This window comes from Bombus vosnesenskii, unplaced genomic scaffold (assembly GCF_011952255.1).
Source record: "Bombus vosnesenskii isolate JDL3184/JDL3185 unplaced genomic scaffold, Bvos_JDL3184-5_v1.1 scf7180000013888, whole genome shotgun sequence".
NCBI lineage: Eukaryota > Metazoa > Arthropoda > Insecta > Hymenoptera > Apidae > Bombus > Bombus vosnesenskii.
Window position 1 is genome coordinate 382,362 of NW_022883267.1, and position 23,902 is coordinate 406,263.

At 34.1% G+C, this 23,902-nt stretch overlaps 4 protein-coding genes across 6 annotated transcripts in view; all 4 read right to left on the bottom strand.

The window, feature by feature from the left end:
* Positions 1 to 737, bottom strand: part of LOC117239232 (2-oxoglutarate-dependent dioxygenase htyE) — a 35,003-nt gene extending 34,266 nt beyond the window's left edge. The window contains exon 1 of the mRNA XM_033504678.1: positions 169 to 737. The gene's annotated coding sequence lies outside the window, so the exon portion shown is untranslated. The remainder of the gene's footprint in view (positions 1 to 168) is intronic.
* Positions 738 to 2,368: 1,631 nt separating this feature from the next.
* LOC117239233 lies at positions 2,369 to 3,585 on the bottom strand. Of its 2 annotated transcripts, XM_033504682.1 has the most exons (3): positions 3,212 to 3,585; positions 2,619 to 2,914; positions 2,369 to 2,526 (listed from the first exon to the last, which is right to left on the bottom strand). In XM_033504682.1, the coding sequence occupies exons 1-3, from the start codon at positions 3,484 to 3,486 to the stop codon at positions 2,501 to 2,503; spliced, it is 597 nt and encodes a 198-aa protein (XP_033360573.1). In that variant the 5' UTR covers positions 3,487 to 3,585; the 3' UTR covers positions 2,369 to 2,500. The 2 variants fall into 2 exon arrangements, with proteins under 2 accessions (XP_033360573.1, XP_033360572.1); XM_033504681.1 differs by lacking the exon at positions 2,369 to 2,526 and having other exon boundaries at positions 2,541 to 2,914.
* A 1,741-nt stretch (positions 3,586 to 5,326) lies between these two features.
* On the bottom strand, positions 5,327 to 13,246 carry LOC117239215. 2 transcript variants are annotated; one of them, XM_033504647.1, is made up of 5 exons: positions 12,916 to 13,246; positions 9,002 to 9,320; positions 7,810 to 8,043; positions 6,265 to 6,500; positions 5,327 to 6,197 (listed from the first exon to the last, which is right to left on the bottom strand). In XM_033504647.1, the coding sequence occupies exons 1-5, from the start codon at positions 12,971 to 12,973 to the stop codon at positions 5,971 to 5,973; spliced, it is 1,074 nt and encodes a 357-aa protein (XP_033360538.1). In that variant the 5' UTR covers positions 12,974 to 13,246; the 3' UTR covers positions 5,327 to 5,970. The 2 variants fall into 2 exon arrangements, with proteins under 2 accessions (XP_033360538.1, XP_033360539.1); XM_033504648.1 differs by lacking the exon at positions 12,916 to 13,246 and adding an exon at positions 9,679 to 9,813.
* A 2,623-nt stretch (positions 13,247 to 15,869) lies between these two features.
* LOC117239214 (altered inheritance of mitochondria protein 3) lies at positions 15,870 to 21,023 on the bottom strand. Its single transcript, XM_033504646.1, has 4 exons — positions 20,885 to 21,023; positions 20,001 to 20,103; positions 19,655 to 19,852; positions 15,870 to 19,576 (listed from the first exon to the last, which is right to left on the bottom strand). Exons 2-4 carry the CDS (start codon positions 20,094 to 20,096, stop codon positions 17,900 to 17,902), a joined length of 1,971 nt encoding a protein of 656 aa, XP_033360537.1. The 5' UTR covers positions 20,097 to 20,103; positions 20,885 to 21,023; the 3' UTR covers positions 15,870 to 17,899.
* Positions 21,024 to 23,902: the final 2,879 nt, after the last annotated feature.

Sequence of the window (23,902 nt, forward strand, 5' to 3'; positions counted from 1 at the left end):
AATCAAACGATCCTCGATAAGCTTCTTTTTTGTATTGACTCTCTGCACATTTACAAAAGATTCCAAGCCTGACTTATACAATATTATGCTCTACGTCTTACCAAATTAATCCTAGGTATTAAATGAAATCCTACGTATGCAAAATCTGTGAGACAGAATTTTACGAACCTGCTACGAGTCGTTTCGTTAAAGACACAAAGTAGTACGACTATATCTATATGCAACTTGGGATTAGCGACTTTACCAATGCGCCTTCCACGGTGCTTTGAATCGTACTGCACTCCAGTAGACGATCTTGTGTTACTAAACGCAAGATTCGTCGATCCCCACCACGCATGTCTTCTTCGCTGTCGTCGCTTACTTCTAATCATTATAATTTGTATTTCATTGTTATCGAAGACGCGTAGTTAGCCGTGTCTTAACGCCGTTTCCACGTGTTTATCATCATTCTTCTTCGTGTTTCTCTTTCCAATATCGAAAAAATTCCATCTCGTCTCTCGATCGAATTTCCCCGAATCTTCTTTGAATATTCTTCACAGAATTTATGTTTCATTGTTATCGAAGACGCATAGTTAATCTCTTAGTGTCTTAACGCCTCTTCCACGCGTTTATTATCATTTTTCTTATAACATGGAGCGAATTTTATTTTCTTATATATACATAATAATTAGCTACCTCTTAACAGCTGTCTTCCTATTTCTTCATCCAATAATTTGCAAAATTGTAGCCCGTCTTTCGATTAAATTTCCTCGAGTCTTCTTCGAATATCTTGGACAGAAAATTCTGTTTTTCAGACATCGACAAGATCCTCCTCGCTTCGCAGTGCTTACCAGCTGTTCCTCCAGGAAATGATCTTTATACCTATTCCGATTCTTCGAGAACGCCAGTTTATTCCATGTTTAACCCGCTCATGCTTTTTTTAGACGCAAATATATGTAGCTAAACGCTCGTAAAACATCAGCAGTGACGTGATTTGATTTGTACGACGGATGGAATAAACACGCGAATGATAGGTAGTTCGTTTGTTCAACGCGTTCCATCGTCGCGCAATCGTTTCTTGAATATCGTGTGCTCCTCGTGGGTACTTGGTCTGATTCTAGCGGCATCGAGGATTCTAGAGATACGACTGGAGTATTTGGTCCCACGCGAAGAGTCGAATGGCGACGAGGAAGTAGAATCGTCTTTGGAGTTGCTTTTATTTCTTGGATAAGTATTTTTGTTTGATGGGATGCGTTTGTTGCTTCGTATACGTTTATGGCGTTTCTTTGTAGACTTCGGTTGTTGTTCCCAGTTTGAGGAGGATGTGCTGGGGCCTGGTCCATCTGCTTCCGAACTGAATAATAGAAAAATGAAATTAAGCATCGACAGCGAAAGTGGATTGGGCTACATCTTTTCTTACATGTTTTTATAGCATTAATTTACAGCATTAATTTATTATTAAACGGTGTTATTTTATGAAGAAAAACTGTATTATTGGAAATACAGAATTTTATATCGTATTAATACGCGAACGTTACAAAAATGATGAAACTTATCTTTTTAATTGAATCTTACCTTGTAGCATCTAATGATGCGCTGGTGGACTCATTGGCGAAGGTTTTTGGAAAATGGTACGTTAGACACGTCCCGCATAAAAGTTTCCGTATGATCTAAAGGAAAGATCCAAGAGATCTAATTGAGCAAATTAAAAATCCAGTTGCATCTCACTGTTGACTTTGTCATTGAATATTTCGTCATATAAAGTAAATAGATTGTCATTGAGTCTATCAGAGAACTCTGTCAGCTCTTACAACTAATTCTTCGTTGAATTTTCTTTAGACAGTGGAAAAAATGATATTTTATCAATTAATGATAGGAACCTTTTTTCCCAAGGTTTTTATAAGGAAAACATAACGCAGTGAAATGTAAGTCTATTTTACATATTTTACATATTTATATGTAATATCTAGTGCGAAATGATTAACGCAACAACTGTCATAATATAATATCAATTAGAGGGACAAAGAGAAGATATATAAAATACAAAGAATAAAATGGACAAAGAACAGATTATATAAAATACAAAAAATAAAATGAACGAGAGAAAAAAGAATACAAAATACGTATTACAAAATATAAATGCTAAGATATACTTTCTTTTGTTCAAGTTTCACTTCTTTATCAATTTTTGCAAAAGTATTTGCGAATTTGCATAAACATCCTGTAACATACTCCGGTAACAACAGACATTTATACTGTAATTAAAACTACCTTTGTAATTAAGAAGGCTAAGAAGATCTGAATGATTACAAGCGTGCTGGTCATGACGTAAGCGACGATGACGATCCTAAGGATGACAGGTGTAACGACTTCGACGCAGCCATTCGTATTTATGGTTTTCACGTCAGTCTCCGAGATCTCCGTGTGTTCGCACGGTGTCATTGCACGTAAATTACAGCAGCTAAACGGGACACTTCGGTCTCTATATTCTTCGTCAGATACTGGACTTTGTACAGCCATTTCATCTCGCGAAGCATAGTCTACTCCCTGATCGTGGAATATTTTTCTGATACTATTTTACGTTATTCGATATTCTTAAACTATTCTGTTCACACTTGTTATACCGTGCTTTGAGTTACCATTTTTGAATGGTGGATTCACCTGCCAGTCAAAGAGAAACCAATCTGTGTAGGAGGAATGGCCGCAGCATTGAAAGATGAATTGTATCTCGTCGAGCGCGTACTTGTAAGACGATGCACTCACGTACAGTTGCATCGAATTGTTGAAAATGTCGATTAACGTTTCTTGTCTGACGTTCATGTGATATCCTATGGAGACCAGAGTAGCCGCGTTCATTATGGCGCATATCGCGATCACTATTAACAAGCATTTTAGCGTTCGTCTTGTTTCCGCGCAGCAGCGTGGTACTTTTCGCCTAAAAGAGGAAATAATGCATATAAAATTGATGAAATCTTATTGATAAATTCTGTGTAATATTACTATACGTAATATATGTATAATATACTACTACAACCGTGTATAACGTAAGACGTGAGACGATGTAAGATTTTTAGAAAATTCAAAACAGTAAACAAAATTTAGCTTAAAATACAGATTGCATATACTAATTTAAATTTGTACGAGGTTCATATACAATTCTCTACAATTCGATTATCATCCGTTAAATTATTTATGTACGAGATTTGGATAATGTTATAATATAAATACTTACGATCGTATACTGCGTACAGTAATTAGAGCAGTCGGTAAACCCAAGCTGACGTTTATTAACGTAAATATGACTGGTCGTAGACCACCTGCGAATCGAATGATTTGCCATTCGGCAAATATCTCCAGGATCAACATGAAAAAACGTTTAGCCTCGAAGATGGCCAACGTAACCGCGACACCGTAACCGAATCTCACTTCCCATCCACAGTTGCATGGAATTCTTGCATTTTTCTTAAATACTACGTTGCTCCTCCGGCTGCACTCGTTGCTCGACATTCAACAATCTTAACGTACTATTTTATATTTTTCATTCAGTGAATCGTCGTCGGTTTATCTGTAAATGTCTTCTAGAATTACCGGTTTATATGAAAATGAAACAACGTCGTACACTTGTTGGATAATTTCATGTTGATACGTATGAAATTCCTTTTTTTTCTTAAATAAAATTTTAACGTAATTTTTTTTTAAAAGATCATGCGTTCAACGAAAACGAAAACTTTTCGCGTGATTCGATGCATTTTCCTAAATAATAATTGATTTCATTATTTCAGATTTATAAGAATTAGAAGTGAAAGTTCTACAGGTCAAACATTTGTAGAATGGACCTGTTGACGATTAATCGTTAAATTCTTTTTTTTATTAGAAATCTTGAAGATTCTCAACATTCAATATACCCACGTATACGATTTATAGTAAATTTCTTCTTCTTTAATACGTCGATAGCAAATTTGGAGGAAACGGTATTTCATATGCATCAACCTAACAGAATATCGAAACTGTCGAAAGAACGCTACATCTTTCTGAATAATAGAGTCACTCATAAAGTCATAAAGTCAATAGAGTCACACATAAAAGGAATCTCAATTATTCCGTCATCCTAAAAATAAGGAAAATGTCGTCCGTAAAATTGTTAAGAAATATGCAAACTACTGTTTATCTTTCAATTTTGTAAATCACAAAACGTAAAATTGCCGGCGACACGCGACGTCGTATTATCATTGTTATGTACGTTCATCGAGGATGATACCAACAGGAAGTTATCAAAGAAAAAAAAAAAAAAACACAATTCTCCGAGGTTGGAGCGCAATTATTCAGGTCGAGATTTAAAATCACGCGACGAGTTTCGACTTTCTATTGGCGCAGTTCCATGGAAAAATTGGAGCCGAAATCCCATACAATTTACTCGTATAAAAGCATTTGAGCGACTTAAGAACCTAAAATGATCGTTATATTATAAATACGCTTAAAATTTGTAGATTACACTTAACATACTTCTTATTTAACATACACTATTATTCTATTATGTTTGTTCTACATTGGCAAAACGATATCTAAATTACTTTGTTTACGTCCTTCAATACCTTTGCATTTATGCAATTCTAACCAATTATTCCAATGCTTGCATGTAATGACAAATAATTGATAACTAATATCTAGTAACTAATAACTAATAATTAATAATGATTATTTTCACTTGAAAAAGACGTTGAATATTCTTCGAGCGTTAACAAATATGTGTGCAAGAAATAATACAAAAAAATCTTTAAAAATATGTAAAAAGTGGCATTCTAAATCAAAGTACCTTCTTAATGAGTTAAAGAATCTAGGAAATAGGAACGCAACGTCTCATACTACTGTCGATAGAATCGCAATCATATTTTATCCAACGAGTTATACATCTGTTCTATTATCATGTTTATTTTAGTGTCGTGGATAGTATCCAAGGTTAATTGTCTCTGGACGTAAGTTTTACTCGTCTATTTGCTCAAGTAGCTCGAGATACACCGATCTGAGATTCGATTATTGATAATCTTTTAATTAGATATTCATGTTTACCAAGAATATCTGTTTGTAAAGAAAATAAACGATGAAGAAACATCTCGAATGAGATACTGGTTGAACGACAGATTTACGATCTGTGCGAAAGTATTGTTGTAGTCTCGCCTGAAGAAGGAACACTCACCAGACGCCATGATGCGAGAGATAAGGCAGACTTGACTAAAATTACAATACGTTGCGTGGAAATATTACACAGTTTTTAAGGTTTTCGTGTAAGCGGGTATGCACGCTCGATGGGTCATTGTCTTTCTTCTGAAACCAACTTCACACATCACACTTTCATTCAATCAATTTATTAATATAAAGACAGATAGCGTTCCTTTAATTTTAACTTGTAGCTTACTGTATCTATATTTACATTGAGTAGTTAATATAAAGTTATAAAATTATAAATACAGTCATAAGAACTACTTTTTAAGTATACATATAATAAATGTAATAAATCTTTTCTTTGCAGGTACCGAAAGAATTACACAGCGCTATTTAATCTTATTATTATATATCGCTTATTTTCTAAATTGAGCTTTGACTTAAATTGACCTTAAATGTTAGATATTTTGGTTCATATTAGACACGACTCTGTTTCTTGTTACTAACAAATTTCTTAAATTACAGGGAAGTAATATCTTCATTATCTACTACAATTTCTCTCAAGATTTTAAAAATCTTATTGTTTGTTAAAAAAAAAAAGAATAAAACGAAAACATAAAAATCCGAGAATCGCAGTAGAGCTTGCGAACATGTTACGAGTCTAAAAATACTGCAAAGCATATCCTAAATACATATACTGCAATGATTATAAGTTATTAAGAATACATTATACGTTTGTAGAATCATTTTACGTCAGATTATGTACACTTTCGACGAAAAAGGTAATCGTTACTCTTTGATTATTTTATAAGACAATTACCACATTTAAGGTCAGATGACGCGGTATTTGTATATATTGACGTAAGAGTGTTTTATACCATAACTCCAGAACGCCAGAAACGGTAAATTTTCCGTTAAATAGATAGCCAACCGCATTTGGCTGTTGAAGAACGCCCTGAAGAATCTGGACCACCAATACGTAGTTGGTAATAGGTATTTGTGTGTAATTAGTTGAACATTCAAGATAAATCTACCGTACCACGACATCCTTGATGAATCTAAAAATATTATCTTTTTTGCATATACACTAAGTTCAATTTACGTCTGTATAAGTAGGAGATTTACCTATTTTTAACGAGTGATTATTATTCGTGGCGGCAGTGGAGGCTAAAATGAATGTGAATTCAATGAAAGCACTCGAATCCATATAAGGATTCACCGGCCATAGGGATTCTATTAAAATACGACTCATCTCTTCGAAATCTTTGCTACCACTGGCGAGTGAGGGGAGGAAAACCTCGTCCAGAAGTCGTCTGCAAAGAGCCCGTGTCTCTTCCACGCTTCCGGTGCAAAGATTGTACCTATGGATAGATGTATTTAATTATTTACATAGAAAATTCTATCCTTATTACTTATTATTATTACTGCTTAGTCCGTGCCTTTCGGTTTTGGACGAACTTTCGGTTTTACATCTCTTATGTCTATTTCTCTTCTTATATGTCTACCTCCCCTCTTTTCCACTCTATTCTATTGCACTACCTTTCTTATTCTACTACTCTAAAAACTAAAAATTAGGAACTATAAATTAGCAACTAATGACTAAAAGCTATTGCAACTTTGGTCTTTAGCCTCCTTGCTGTGCCTCCTTCTTGTCGTTTGCCCTTCACTTCCCTATTATTGCTTTCAGTTCTGCTAAACCTTCTCCAGTCTCGTTTAGCGTTTTTCCTATGTCCTTTGGTCCTCCCGTTATTTCACATTCTTCTATTACATATTTTAGGTCTTCTTCTTTTCTTCTGCATAGTCTGCATCCTTGTTCCCCCTCTTCTTTCCAGTATTCCCTTGCTTTGGTCTCGTCTCCGCATCTGAATCTTGCCAGTATTCTTCTGTCCTTCCACTTCATCCTCCCTTCTAAGTACTTTGGTAATTTTTCTTTGGCTATGTTTCTGTAGTGTATATTATACTTGGATTTCCTTATTCTTTACCCCTCTCTTCTGTTTCTCTCTTTCTTCTTTCTTCTATAATTTGGTCTGCCGTCATCCTTTCTTGCTCCTCTTCTGTTTCTATCTGCGTCCCTCCTTTTCTCACCTCTTCTAGTCCCTTCCTTCTCTTTCTTGCTCTTTTCCTTTCCTGAACATTCTCCCATTCTCTCTCTCTCTTTCCTTTATACACTCCTTTACTAATTCCTTTTTTGATTCTAGGGCTCTATCCTTATTACTTATACATGTAGAAGATCTTAGCTCTATTACTTTTGTAGAACATTCTCTTTATTATTTACACAGAAAATTCTGTACCCTTTTCACATCCACTTCAAAAATTCATAATTTATTACTAAATTTATGCATTTATGGAAAATTTAAAATTTTTAGAAGTGTATGTAATATGTATATAAAAATATACAAAATACGCAAAGTGTTCTTTACAATATAATTGTGAAATATAAATATAATTTAGTGAAACGAACATTTTTATTTACATCCATTCCTCTGTAAATTTTTATGTAATTATAAGTTCGCATAAATATCTACATTCCAACCATTTCTATTATTACTACTATAGCTATTAAATGTTGAACTGACATAAATTCTCTTCGTTACTTTGGAAAACAAATTTTAATTGAAATTAATGTTAAGATTTTGAAAAGAAAGAAGTATTCGTGTTTGGGTTACAAACTTGTCTTCCATGCCCAGCATGTTGCCAATAACTCGCCAGAAGTGAATCAGTCCTTCCAGTTCCTCGGAACTGTTATTCACCCCAAGATAGTCACCAGCCAGGAGGGTGAAACCCATGAATCCAAATTGAGCCAATGCCATATCCAGTTGCGAGACTCTGTTCAGCCCCGCCTCTGAACTTCTTCGAAACGCTACGCAGTGTTTTTTCCGTACGATTTTCAGCGATTCGAGAAATCTGCAAAACGAGAAAGAGAAAAATTACTCTTATAAAAGATCTTATTCAGAATGAACTCAAAATTTGTGTTTAATTCGTCTTCAATTTACCGATCTAGCAATCTTTTTTAATATTTCATACCAAACAAATCTACTTAGTTTAAATCGTTTAATTTTTCTCTCTATTTCTCTTTTTTTTTTATTTTCTCTTATTTACGCTTACGTTACGGTCGATTTAAGTCGAATCTTACGATCGAATCTTCCATTTGATGCTCTACTATTCTATTCTATACGCATATATGTTATATGGTTGGGTTTTATTGAAAAAATATGTATGATACTCGTGTTGTATATCTTGGACTTTCCCAGACACGAAATTATTCCGTTCGCTCGTCTACACAGGAATATATATCCGGCAAGATAAATCGATTAAAATACCGACACTGCACGCGTTCGATGATTCCTTGAATGTCAATGAACGACGAGTACCCGATGGATTCTCCCCTCATCCATATTTTCGTACACAGGACACTTTGTCAGAATTCGTAAAAAAATCAACGTTTCGATACGATGTTGAATACGTTACTATAGATGTTTCATAGCGTCAATTTAATAATAAACAACGGTCGACACGCGTTGGAAGTGTTACTGTTATAAATAGCGACAAATGATAAGAATAGAAACTTATTTAAAGAAAACGGTATTCTTAACGCGCCTCGCGTTTCCGAGGAATTGGATTAGTAAGTTACTGGTTCGCAGGAAAATGATTTACTTTTCGTTTATCATTTTTGAAAATTTGTTCACGCTGTTCGAGGTATCTTATATGAATAAATTAAAACTTCTTTGGTAGATAAATTGCTGCCCAGTTAAAAACCAGCTTTTTTGTTTCTGCAATTACTGAAAAGTGTTTCTAAAATGAGAAAAAAATATTTATGCTACTCTCGTATGATCTTTAAATAACCATTGTTAGATGTACTTACTCTTTTTCTATGCCAGCTCTTTTCCCATACCAAACCCAATTATGTAGAATGGTGGATACGTATCTGCGAAAGGCAGCACACGGTGTACCACTCCGTCTGGTGAATATTAAAACGTCCTTGATCGACGGTACAGCGAATAAAGATAATAATCCACATAGTTTGGCAATCATCATGGTGAAAGCGTTGTTATAAAACATCTGCTGTCCGAGGCGAAACTTTTCTTCGTCGAAGAACCACGGTAATTCTGGTTGTAGCCATTCAAAGTCCATGAAAGTGCTTGCTCCATCTTTGAGGAGCGTTCGCAGCTTCGATTCCACATCTAAATGCAGACACAGGCTCATGACATTTGTCATTTCAACAATAAAACGTTCTTCTCACTTTCATCCATCGAAATACTTTCCAGCGTTTTAAATTTATGACTTGTTGTAGGAGAATGTCTTAAAAAATTAGTTATATAAACGATAATAAAGAAATGTAGAATATTTGCTATACCGGACTGAAAAATAAAGGTCTGGAGTTCAAAAGGCAGAACCAAGAATTTTGCTCTTGGATTTTGATTCTTGAATCTTTCTGTTAGGTGCTGAATTTCTGGCCTCGAATTCCTAATACGCATATTAATACACATACTATACATACTATAGGAACATTCTAAACTCTTGAAAGTCCTTGAGACTCACCATCTTTAAATTCTTCTGAAGTCCTCGATATCCTCAGAACCTAGACGATTCCGAGAATCTTTCGATGATTCTAAAATCTAGAAAATTCCAGGAAACTGAAATTTCCAAAATCCGATTAACTAAAATAAATTAACTACCGAAGTATCCTAAAATACCATTAAATCCTATGTCATCCTCTGTAACGGACTGCTTGCAACAAACTCGTATCGAGTCTGATAAATACCAGTTCTACCGTATTACGAATGGCAACAAATCTTCGTAGAAATGAAGTTGTTTCGTGATTCGATCATTGTTTGACAAAAAACTTACAACGGACCGATTTCGTAAAACAAACGCACGCACATAGAACGTAGATCGTGTGGGTGATCTTACGATTCGATATGACGGAATTCATTTGGTATTCAGAGCCATCGAAAGTGGGTACATCTGTGCAGCGGACGTGACAGGAATAAAGAAGATCGATAGATGCCCATAATGAGGCGTAATCGAATACGGTGCGCTTGCTTATATTAGGCCCATTATCATTAGGTCACTATCGAATTCATTGAACCATAATGGATTATTCCAGTAATTCCCATACTTTCGAACCTTTCACCTTTTAAAAGTACAAATTCCGTTCAAATACAATCTTCGATTGAACTGAAATAGACGAATCGAATTCAGTTAATGTACGCAATCATGCCATGCAAGGATTTCTAATGATTACCACATGGCCATCTAGATACATATCATATAAAGTAAATTGAAGGTTGTTCGAGAGTGTTCAAGATCGTCCTATGATCAAATCTATAATAGATCGGTCATTTTATGGCCAAATTTTAACATCCGGATCTAATAAGTATTTAAGTATAGGTATTTTAGTCGATTTGTATTTTATAGAAGTAGTAAGCGGTAAAATATAATGTACTATAATTAAATACGATGATAATTGGTGTCTAGAATTAGATACCTCTGTTTGAATTAATCATGGTAGTGTTTCTCTTCGTTTAGAATTAGAATAACCTGCTTTATCTGACTCATAGTTTCGTATGTAATTAAATAACGCGAGGATAAAGAACTCTTGAAGTAAGTAAATAATTCTATAATGCTTAATACTTACGAACACCAATACTCCTGTTACAGGTTAGTTTTTATCGCTTTTTAACATTTTATCACACATGGTTGTAACCATAAAGGATAAAAGGATAAAACAAAGGATCACAGTTCTTTTATCTAATTTTGTAATTAGTTCCAAATCCTTTCGTATGTAATTTTTCAATTAATTATATAACTAAAAATATTGTATTTCTATGGAGTAATATTTTCTAATAGCTATCGATTTACAAACTAGAGATACTTCCAGAATGACATAATGCATAAAAGCTACTTCCGTCTGATTGATCACGAAGGAGCTATTATAAGAGGTTGCGAAACATCGAAGACATAATTTGCAATTGTCAACTTGTTCAGACTTCAAAATACAGTCCAGTCTAATCGAATGATAGACATTTGTTCGATTTACAATACGATAGACAATACTCGATATTAATCGTCTAACAAAATTTATTTTATCTTTTTAAAAGAAAATTATCTCGTCATATCTTATTTCTCTTATTATTTATTTTATTATTTATTATTATTACTTTATCATTACTTTATAAATTCGATTTTCTACTCGTGCATAGTATGTAGAAAGTTAGATCATCGAGGTTATGTCACCGGCACATTGCGAAAACAATTGCTTTCACCGAACAATTCTTCGATATATTCTCTAGTTAACAGTTAATCGTTTCTGTTTCTATTTTAACAACTTTGGTTGAATATTTGAACAATGAAAACGTAGAAGAATTAGAATTCAGTTATTTTCTCGCGTGTTGCACATGTATTGCATTCATAGTTAAACAACCGAGAGAAGTAAGTCGAGGACGTCCGTTTCTATTCGCACTTTCGTCAATTACTGCATGTTTAGAAGGAACGTGCAATCCTCCGAGAAAACGCGGAACGTGTTAAGTGCCGTTTGGTCATAGCTAATATTCTACATTAACGGTAAGTTATCAAATCGATTTCGTTGGACATTCATAGTGACGAAATATCTATCCAGTCTTTAAATATTATTATAGGCAATAATTAGTTCGAAAGTTAGTTATAAATTCATATATAAATTCAAGTAGAAATAATCTTTGAATTTTCCGAATTTAATATTTCTATTGATCTTTTCTTTTTTTTTTATTCTAACTACTTTACTTTAAATGACTACACCTTTATTGATGATCTATGCACAGATATTGCCAAGATATTATTTTTTTCTTATTATTTATCTTGTAGACAAATGAATAAATAAAGAATATGATAGTAAACTAGTATAATAATATAATAAGTAATAATTATAGTAATAATAATAATCTTTAATAATTATTTAATGGAATCGTTCCAAATTTTATTTCATAATTTAAATACGTAACATCTCTGATATTTAGTACAAAACCTTCAATAATCGGAGGAAAAAAAATGGTTATATCACAGAAAAAAACTATTATATCAGCTATGGTATAGTCTCACAATCAATAGAAAAATCATAAATTGGATTTGTCAGGAATTACGAAACCTTCCTGTATATGTATTTACGCGTCCTTCATAGAGACAAGAGAGGCCAACGATGTAAGATAAACTTTTTTCTTTTTTGTCCGAGTGCTTACTCTTTCTCTTAAAAATATAGAAAATCATCTATAATCTAATAATCACGATCTTTCACCTCTGAAATTCTTTAAATAATCTCGATAAAATATCACGCGACCTTTACATGAGCGAACTAATAATAATGATTCTATAAATCTATATACAAATAATTTTGGTCACGAACCAAAATTATGTAACTGTATCTACATTTAAACATGACGAAAACTTTGGAGACAGTAAATTTCCACTTTAAAGTCAAAGAATTACGCTAACTTAACCTTCATACTGCTACCTATATTACATTAAATAATTATATATTTAAAACTATCTCTGCATCTCACAACGGTTCCATCTACAAGATTTTAAACTTATGAAATTCGAGGTTTCCAATTCTGCAAAAAAAGAGATCGACACTGCGTAAATATTCTTATCTGACTGAAACAAGAAACATAATGCTGCTTGGAAACGAACTATATCTCGCAGGAATGGTAGCAAAATATCTGGCACACGTATACAAATTGGTCCACTAAGAGTAAACAAAATATCGTCGGTGCACTGCACCTCTCGAAAAAAGCCACTGACCTGTAAAGTCCGTTTGTTTCTCTGTGTTTTTTGTATCCTGCTCGATCTTCTTTCTCATTTTCGTACACGCGAATAACGGAACCACTCCTTTTTCATTTAAGCCACATGTATCGCGGGGTGCACTGCACTATACGTAAACTGCTCAATGTTCAGCTGCAAATGTCACGTTCACCGGCACTGTCGGCCCCACATGCACGAGGTAATCAAACGGACCAATTTATCGTCACGTAAGCACAATTCCCCGCGAACGAACTGCAAGATTGTCACGTCTTCATTACTTGATCGTGCTAGTTGCTTGCATTGCAAGGGAATGAAAGGAACAAGTTTCTAGCGTACATCTTAGGAGAAAGGTAAGTCTCCTACCTTTCGCTCGTTCCTTCCTTCTCCTAGCTGTGCAACGTTCTCTTTAAATGTATATGGGAGACATGTAAGTGGAGTATATGAACAACCTTAATGCAAAAAGTCTAATATCGAATGCTTTTTTATATAAGAAATATATTTTTTTATATGAAATATTATAAAAATTTTTTATTCAAGAAAAAATTAAAATATGAAATATTCTTCTTTTTTACGATACGAAATTCGAATTTTTATTTAAAATTTCATATTGCTACTGTATAAATATATTTTGAATCTTTAAGCTATTTATAGTTTTCATTCCGTTTTATTAATATTCGTTTCTCTTTTTGTGAGTGGATGGTTTTTTCATTTATGTAATTGCGTTGGAAGTTAAATATTAGATCTGCTGAATTAGATATTATATTAATATTTCGTAGAAATACATGGTGCAAATATTAAAAATAATATTATTAAATTTATTTAATTAAATCGTGTATCTTAATTTAATTTTCTCTGAAAATAATTCAAAACGTAGACGATATTCGTGATCACGTGGTTACCGATAGAGCGAAAATGCCGGTGGATGAAATTATCGGTAGAGCAAGAAACTCCCTCATTTCGTTTGCGAAAATAAACGTTAAAACGCGGCTTATCGCGTTTCGTACGAAGAGAAAGGGAAAGTGGTTTGCTTTTACTTTTCTGTCAGCTCTAACTTTGTACGTATATGTACGCAGTACTCGTATGGTGTTCGTACGCTGGAGAAAGTAGATAGCTATTGTATTTTCGACATCGTTGCTTGTGTCGTTCTACACGTATTGCACATGCTTTAAACTACAGGTGAAGAATAGACATCTCTTAGAACTGTCATACACCTATCATGAAATATTTTATAGTCTTTATATGTTCGATTACTCCTCGATGATTCTAGTAAGAATAATTGATACCATTTTAAAGATGCAATAGGATACCTTAATACAGTTCTCTATTGAAACATAAAATAATTATTAACTACCACGAAAACGTACAAATTACATATTATGAAATATCGTAACATACATAATAAAGTTCTTCGGTTTGTAAATCTTGTACCTCAGTACTATTAATTACCATCTGTATGAATTGTGTCCTTTATACGTAATTTAGATTTGTGTATATAAAAAATGTGAAAATTATTAGAGTTATTATCATTTTTTGAGAGATAAATTGACGATGAAAGTGCAAAAAATCATTCAAAATAAAAAAGATCATTGTTCGCGGTGTTCACAATAATCACGACAAATAAATTTGTTATTGTATAGATATAAAGAAAAAGATACTAACACATTTTGAATACTCCTATGTCAACTTCGAAAATGATGGAGATGTTTTACGATATGTCTTGCTGATTTTAAGTAACTATACTTAAATGCAGATGAAAGAATTAAGCGTAATCAATATTTACAAAAGTAAGTTCAATATTAAACAATGGAGAGTTTGCGAAGACGCGAAGTTGCATTTATATACGTGTCAGCCATGACACATTAAACATTTATTCTTTTGTAAAATGCTTAATGTTTACTCTACTTTGATTCATACATTTATAATTTCTGTAAGGTACATTGTTTTTATAGGTAGATAAACAACAACAGGCAAGCTTTGGAAAAACCATGTATTATAGAATAATAATAGATTACATTGTTCATGGTAATAATGATATAATAAACCAGAATATATCTGACAATAATAATAAGAATCTAAAATAACACGAATACTGAATACATATTATTAACAATAATGAGAGGAGGGACTTTGGGGATGTTTGGCAAAGGAAGGGGCCAAGCCGCTCAGAACTATGTTTAAAAATGAAAGAAACAAAAAGAGAGACGGGATAAGAAGGGATAGTAAACATTAGATTCGATAAAACCAATAAGATCTTCGGATCGATAACCTAACATTTCGCGACATGTTCCAGTTGTTCGAGCATTTTAAAATGAAACTAAATAATCCGCCGCAAGACGATTTGAGTCACATTTGACATCCACTCCTCTTATCGCATGCAAAAAAAAGATTATATTTTTGAATCGATAGAACAAGACGAAAAAACGAGAAAAAAATAAGTAAAACGAAATACAATGACAGGAATGACAATCGACTGCATTTAAGACTTACTGCTAAAGTAATTACGATAAATTGCTAATGAGCAATTTATGATTGTTTTAAAAAAAGCAACGCATTCACGGCGCTGATTTATATAAAATGTAAATTTCTTTTCATTTTTTTTTTTTTCGAAAAATAATAAAATATAGATAATTTGATCGGGCAATCTCTTGGATTAAACACGAAACCCGTAAATGTTTTATCTTATTTCGTGCTGTCGTATAAACTAAGGAAAAAACCTTTTCATATGTATTGCATTATACGTACACATGATGTTTTGTTTCTCAGTATATTATTCGTAATGTTATTTGCGCAGCGTACGGACGTAAAAACATTTGTTAATACGCGACAGGTTTATACGCGTCAAGTTGTTATTATTATCGCGTTTCCCTCATTTTTTCTGTTCATACAAACCGAAGACGATAAGAGAGAGAGAAAAGATGAAAAAAAAAAAAAAGAAAAAAGAAAAAGGAGATCGAGCACATCATTTTTCCACCCGAGAGCCAGCTCGTTTTAGGAATTCTACGCTGTTTCCAGACATCTGGAAATCGTTAATTGCACCCTGGTCTTGCGGATTGGTCCTTTCCCACCGGTGCCATGATCATTGATGACTAAATTTATTGTTTGTGTATCACGAGCTGAGATCTTAGACTTACTAACGAAGCACCTTGAATATACTAAAAAAGAAAACATACGGACAATGTCTAGATAGTTAAAAAAGAAAAATGTTTTCTAGATATCTAAAAAGAAAAAATTAGGAGAACGACAAAAATATTGAAGTTAATTAGCTCAGTTGCATGGACAGAACACGCTGACGTTGTTTGTATCCTCTGTGTCTTCTTTTATATCTTTGTTGCTTTTTGGTTTCATTTTAAAAGTTTCTCGATTATTGTATCGACTGTAAACGAATTATGGAGGGTATATTCCTATAAAATATCAAAGAATGTAATTCGCGTCGGGAGAACGCACGGCACGACAGTATATAATAACGCTAAGTAAATTGATAGCAGACGATATCGTTTCGCGTGGCAGCGATACTTTATGTTTAGAGTGCAAAACGGTACGTCGAATTTACAGAGGCCTCGTAGTTAATTCGATGTTGAACTAATGCACCGTATGATATGATACGGTCATGCCATGAACGAAGTCAAGTTTATTAATTGACCGTCCAATCTCTATTGGTGTAAACCATTGGCAAGGTGAACCGTTATCATTTTTTGTTGTCTTTCTGTCCTTTTTTCCCTCTGTGAATGATTGAAAGCCTCTTAGGCAAGCTACAAAAATTGCGGTAGAATAACAAGTCAACGAGAAAGAGCTTGTCAATCGATAAATTATTCGTGTAATATCCCTCCAAATATTTTGATATGATTTATGGAGGTTTGGCAGCTCTGTGTCTTTTCCTCTTTTTCAATATATGATACTAGTGATACTATCAGAGAATGTACCGGGTGGACAAATTTTCCCGTTTTTTCAATCTCAAAAAACGCAATGTTCGAAATCTCCTTTTCCAAGTGCGAAATCCTGCATACGAGTATGAAAAATAAAGGAGGCAAAAAACGTCCTCGCAAGGGAAGCATCAACGCGTAGACAAGAATTTGAGTTCAGTTGTTAAAAGCTATACGTACTACGATCCACAATATTGTTATCGAACATGTACTAATCTGTACCACCCGGTATAATTCCACTAATTGCTTGGTTGAAAGGTAAGTACGCGATGACCAGCCGTTGTTCCATCGTAAAACTGTTCTCTTGGTCTAACCTACGGGAACGACTCAATATTTTACGTTAAATTACATATGTTACTGAAATACCAGACGTATCGATCAGCTTTTCTTCTCGCTAATAATCGTTTCGAAATTGTATCATTCTGGACATGTATCTATTCAAATCCAAGATTGGAAGTTGCAAATTTGTTTTCTTGCATCCAGCCTGCAAATGTTGATGATGTCCCATGGGTTTAATTTTTTCACTCGAAGACTATCAACAGATATTACTGGAAGCAAAATTGTTTGACGGATCTTGATAAACAAATATGTAATTAATGTATACTTCTTGTTGCCGTTTGAACTCGTATTATAAACGCTTCTTAAGTTATTTAACAGTTAACGGGGATCATTCTTCTAAAAGTTCCACCTGTATCTAGCATATATGTATAGATTATGTTAAAATCTTTCATCATCTGTGTATACCCACAGCAAATATTCTAAATTCAGTGAAAAATTATTCAGCTTCACGATTGAAAAACTTTTCACTATGATCCGTCTTCAAAATTATGCAAAGGAAGACGAATGGATTCGTTGAAAAATAAACGGCGGTCAGCAAAAGCACGTCTTGATATTTTGGTATGACTGTGTTCATATATATATTTTGTGATTTCGTGTCCCTCTCTTTTGCATTTGTTATCGTTCTGACTTTTTTTTTTCTTTTTTTCTTATTGGTTAATCTTCTATCTATTTACATTGCTCTTTAGTTGCAAGCTAGTATCTGATACTAGGTACAAACAAGGTTATCACGAGAGCACGGCACCAACTTCAGTCGCATCTTTGCAGTCTTGAATGGATAATTGAGCTAACTCGCTCACTATTTCTTCCTGAGTGGTTGAATCCGTTTTCTTTAATATCATATATCCTGGTTGTATCTCCTCGTTCTCGCCGTTAATTTTAGCATTATTCTTCGCCTGTCCATTACTCTTTCGTTTACTTGACGTTTCTTCACCAGACATACCAGGGTGAATTTTGAAAACGCTTTTGATAATGTTATTAACCGTCTGAGAACGTTTTGGACTATCGTTCTTCTGGTCGGAAACGAATCTAATGCGAATCGTTCTGTTATTCTCCGCATTTTCTTTGTGTTTGTTTCCTTTCATCACAATAGCTTTTGACTTTGGATATTTTTGATCTGATGAATTTTGCCCGTTTGGAACATCCGTATTTTTTACTTCTTGTTGTTTCTCTTCGACAGCAGATGTATTTTCCTCGACAGAATTCACTGTATCTCGTCCTATCGTGTTCGTCGACGACGAATCTGAAGTGTGAATATCGTGTGGTTTTCTAGACAACTCTTCACTATCAGAATCATTAACCTTCTTAGTTTCTTCATCTAAATCCGTTACTTGCACGTTGTTTGTTTCTTCGATCGAACCTTTTTCTATGACTACTTTATTATTATCATTGAGTATATGGTTATTTGTATCTTGTCGATCATTCGATATCTCGCGCTGCAAGACTTTCACAGGACTTTTCGGTTTTGTGCCATTATCGGATGTGTCTTTGTTCTGACAATTTGTACAAGAGGATTGTTTGGAATGAGTAGGAGAATTCATTTGTCTCTTACTGGCATTGTTCTTCTGAGCAACACCCATATGTGGTCTACCTAATCTAAGAACGTTAATCGACGAAGTTGTTTGAGCATTGTATGGTGCTGTTGGTTCATATTGTGGAACTGGTTGCACATGATTCAAATGCATTTGTTGCTGATGTGGTTGCATTCTGCGCACGTCAAGGTCCATTCTCTGTTGATAAGCTATATATTGTTGGTAAGGTGCTGCTAAATTTGTATTCATAGCTGGATTAACGTTCGCGTTTGTGTTTGGGCCGTAATTAAGGCCGACATTAGGATGAACATTCGAATTTACATATTGAGGTACCATTTGTCTAGGTAATTGTTGAAATTGATATTGTGGGGCTGGATATGCAGGGCAGTTTTGCTGTGGAATATTCTGTACTATGTTATCTCTACGATCTCTAGGAGCGATCGGTGTAATCCGAGGAACGTTTCCATGATATTGTTGTGGTACTAATTGCCCGGATTGGTACATCTGATCGTTTTGTGTAATTACTGGATTCTGAGATTGATGACCATAGCCTTCATAATGCATACCTTCATTACTTATTGGCCTACCATATGCTACACTTGAATGATATTGTGGAGGTTGTGATGTGTAATCCTGCTGCTGATGATCTTGGTATTGAGGATATTGAGGAACAGGTGGCTGCGCATCGATCCAAGTTTCTTGCTGTGGCGGAGGTTGCTCTAAATCCCGTCTCGCTTGTACTGCATTCCAAACTTCTTTTAATTCACCGGTAATATCTCGATCTTTCAGTATTGTATATTGTCGCATAAAAATTATGCCTGTATTCATCCTTTCCACAAAGTCTAGTAAATGTTCTATTAAGCTGGTACGCTTCTGTAGCAAAAATAGAGCCATGCAGGAAATTGTTCTTCACAAATGTGTTCAAGTATAACAATTGTGTACTACAAGTACCTTTGGATCTTGAGCGTTTTTGCCATTAATTCGGAGAATTTCGGGATTGGCCATTACCGCGAATACTACAGCTTCTGTTTTTGTACGTGGTGGACGAACCCTCATTCCACCATAAAACCGTACAGGCTGTGAAGGGTTCAATGGCATCACAATCTTTTCCCAAGATAAAACATTTACGTAACATGGAACAGCAGTGCCCTAAAGTAACAGAATAATAAAGTTTTAACTAATTTTAATTTGATGAACTTTCAATATGATTATAAATGCATTGCTAAAACTTCATAGAAAATCCTGGAATCATTGGGAGTTTCTGAAACACGTAAAGTTCTCTTTTAACTAAGTATACCTGTATGAAATCTTGTATACACATATGAGGCTGAGGAGGATTTTTAAAAAGACGAGCGCCATTGCGCTTCATTCTAGTTGCACCACCTTCTGTCATCTTGTAACTGAAAATAAAAGTATTCGAAGTAAGTGAAAATAGTAGTTTACTATATATACATAAACAAATTCCATAAACTTAAATGAATAACATAAATAAAAAACACTTTCAAATTAATAAACAAATTATAATAACAAGTTAAAAGCTCCTATGGTAGATATATATAATAATAAACAATATTTCAAAGAAAGAAAGATTGTAAAAATAAATATCATATCATTAATGTTTTCACTCGTTTAATTTATTTATAAATTTTACACTTATTTAATAACAATGCTAACGATGAGATTCGAAATAAAAAGCCAAGAAAAACAACGTTATATCGTTCATTATTATGTTTAACGAGCACGGAGAAGAAAATTATCAGTTAAAGAATATCAGTAATTGTGTCACGTAAGTATTACGATACGACTGTAAATAGGAGCAGTAGAAGGGGCGGCTGAAAATTCGTACTAACAAATGTAATGGAGCAAATGCGTAAAAAATTGCATGCTAGTTTGCTTCTAATGAATTTCTATATTCATATATTAACAATAAAAATTTATTTAAATCAAACGCACCATGTATAAATTTCGTGAGATCACTTGAATACAGAAATCGAATAATTTCTATGATATCGTCGTTGCATTAGAGCCCTCTCGTTACGCGACCATCATAGATTGTCAATATAACCTCAAAATTCTCTAAGTTTATACGGCAAATGTTTCAATAAATGTAAGCGGAAGGTTTATTTAAATGGTGCACTACTTTGAAATAACGATATATAGTCTTCTGTTACGTAAACTCACCCCTGCGGTGCTGTTTCACGCGTATAAACACTTAAACATGCAGGGACACGATACGACACATTATGGGGCAGCTTCGGTGGAAAAGATCCATCGCTCCTTTTGTTTATTATTTTTCCGGAGTTTGCGCGATTGAATCGACCACGGGCGCTTTACTACTTTATGTGTTTAAATAACGAACTAAAATATCTAAGATGGCCGAAACGGAAATCATGCTTGTGCATTAGTGTGAAGTGGCCTAAAAAATCCCTAGATTCAATTTTTATTTTTTTTATTTCATTCTATGTAATTTTGTTATCGTTGATTTATGTATAAATAAAAGCTTGAAAGATCAAGTATATCATATAATGTTAAAATATTTTTCGATCAGATTATATTTTGCGTTGTAAAATTTGAAGGAAATTAGCTGAAATGTAATCGATATATTTGAATCAATAATCGAATCGTTCCAGTAGCGAAATTAGCGGGAGCTGCAGACGCGCAGCTTAGAATTTGGTTCTTAGATAGTAGTATTTTTAATTTATAACAATGGTGATATTAATTGTTAATTAAGAAATGTGTAATTTTTACACGAATTTTTTGTGATAGTTATGTTCTATTATTTTATGTATTATATTAATGATCTTATGTTATACATCATGGGACAATTGGAAGAAACTATTGGAAGGTAATCATCGAGTCAGGTACGTACTCACGTATCTTTTAATATTACCTTATACGTATGAACATACATCTTTTCTATTTATACGACAATTTTTTTATTGCATTTTTTATCTCAGTTACCATGTACCACAAAATACGCCTTACGATGACACATCACGTATCTCTTACTGTGTTCGTAACGTGCTTTTATTTTTATCGGTTTCCCAGAGATGAAATCGCAATATTTACCACTGCACTCAAGTGGTACAAATGTTTTTATCGTAACACGTGCGGAAATATTTTATGAGTAAAAATCATATCATTATATCTATATACATCATACTTTCAATCATATTTATCATTATATTTTGCATTTCGTTATATCCTTCCATGCATCGTTTACGCTTCCGCGAAAATAAAAACTCCCTCGTAACTGCAAATAACAATAACCACTCTTCGTCGTATACATAATTGTTCTTTTTCCCCACGCATAAATCGTCCAATTTAATTTCGTTTCATCAAATATGTTTTCCTGGCATGAGCCAGTGATCGAAAACAGACCATTCGACCTAATGTACCATTGTCGGTTAAATTATCTGTAATAAAGGAAGTCCTTAACACTTTCGACGAACTTTCCAATCATTTTTATAGGCACAGTAAAATTCAAAGTTCAACAAAAGACCGATATTGACCGTATCAATATCCTAGCAATAAGAAGGTACAATTGAATATAATAGACGTAGATAAAGTGTATAGTGGCATGCAACTTTAATTTTCTAAGCCTTAGCTCATATTATCAGAATATTTAATAAGAATATTTAGAGAGATTAACCACATACATATGTGAATATGTGGTGAATCTCTGTTATCGAAAGCATTGAATTATCCGAATTGTTTTATCTACCGACATATTACGATTAACAGAGATCCAGCATATAACCTAACATCAAAAATATCGAAGAAAGACTATCATAACACGTTCCATGAAGATTTTTGGTAAATCGAGTGGTCCGCACGTGTTCATTCCCATCCATTCCAATTCGGCTATCATTATTTTGAATTAGCTCGAGCAATTAGTGGAATGATAATTGGGCGATCGTTTCAAATAAGTTATCGTTAGCTTACTCGATCGTACACGATCTTGCGGTGATCGTTAGTGGCGCCACTTGTAGCCGGGTGTATGGTGTGTACGTGGCCGGGTATCGGAAGAGCATCGATGGGGCTCCGTTGAATCCACCGTATCATTATGACGCCTCGCAGGCAACTATCGATCCCGATCGATGATATTAATAGTCGCTAACTACAGTCTTCCACACCGCTCGCGTTCTACGCTGTATTTCGCCAGTCGAGCCGGCGTTTTTTCTTCTTCTACACCATGCAAACCGCCGCGCATCATGGGACACCATGGGAATCGTTGCGTGCTCGCGTTTCTCGCTATCCTCTCGTGATAGTCGACACGTAAATAAATTTGCCTTTAAGTAAGGAAGAAATTTGCGGTGCTTCCGTAATACATACGAATTGCGTCGTTCCTCATTAAAGCGACGAGATGCTAGGGAATTTTTTTTCTGGTTTTTAGAAGGAAATCTAAATTTTTATCTAGTTATACAAATTTCTATGGTGTTTCTTTTTTAATAATTGGTATGGAAATTACCTGTATTTTTTTTCCTCCGTAGGTAAATGCAAAATTACAGATTTACAAGTTCTACTCGATTTCTTGTCAATTCATCGATCACTATAATTATATCAGCGCGCTGAGTATACATTAAGCTTATTGCGTGGCTTTAAGTAAACTTCTCTAGTTTTTGTGGTGTCCCATCGGTGTGTTTCTACCTCGTTTTCATTCTTCATCTTCATCAATTATTTACTCTATCTCGTGACCACATTAATATGCTAGAAGCGACGACCTTGTTACAAAATGATTTATTACGGTTGCTTTCTTCCTACTGTCTAAAGCAACCGGTTTGCTTATTATATACGACGTGTTTCCGCACAGAATTTTCTCCAAGTTTCTTCAATTTTCTTTATTATATTCATCTTTATAATTTTGATAACGTCCTGCTAGTATTAATTTTAATCTTCCAACCACGAGCGACGCTGAAACTACTTATTCCACTTATCCCGCTAATTTTGACGGGTTACGCTATTACCCTGTTTCTTGTTACTGCATTAAAAGTTTCCATATTTATGATAAACCTATACAAGATATAAATTTTGTCCGTGGTGTTGCACGAAAGAGTATGAAAATCTGAAGGGATAATTTTCTGATTTCAATAACGTACCCAGGATGTAAATTGCAACACATTCGCGTTCACGTTTCATGAAAGTTATAGTTCACCTCTTCAGGGACAGACCTGAAACTCGAAGCAAAACACGATTGAT

Bases quoted from the DNA above. Each gene is read 5' to 3' on its own strand.
- LOC117239233 (XM_033504681.1), bottom strand. From the start codon at position 3,486: ATGTCGAGCAACGAGTGCAGCCGGAGGAGCAACGTAGTATTTAAGAAA. The intron at 2,915-3,211 runs GTAAGTATTTAT...TTCCTCTTTTAG, and splicing joins ACTGTACGCAGTATACGATC to GCGAAAAGTACCACGCTGCT.
- LOC117239215 (XM_033504647.1), bottom strand. From the start codon at position 12,973: ATGAGAAAGAAGATCGAGCAGGATACAAAAAACACAGAGAAACAAACG. The intron at 9,321-12,915 runs GTCAGTGGCTTT...GTCTGCATTTAG, and splicing joins GAAACAAACGGACTTTACAG to ATGTGGAATCGAAGCTGCGA. The intron at 8,044-9,001 runs GTAAGTACATCT...CTCGTTTTGCAG, and splicing joins AGAGCTGGCATAGAAAAAGA to ATTTCTCGAATCGCTGAAAA.
- LOC117239214 (XM_033504646.1), bottom strand. From the start codon at position 20,096: ATGACAGAAGGTGGTGCAACTAGAATGAAGCGCAATGGCGCTCGTCTT. The intron at 19,853-20,000 runs GTATACTTAGTT...CTGTTACTTTAG, and splicing joins GTATACAAGATTTCATACAG to GGCACTGCTGTTCCATGTTA. The intron at 19,577-19,654 runs GTACTTGTAGTA...TTTTTGCTACAG, and splicing joins AAAACGCTCAAGATCCAAAG to AAGCGTACCAGCTTAATAGA.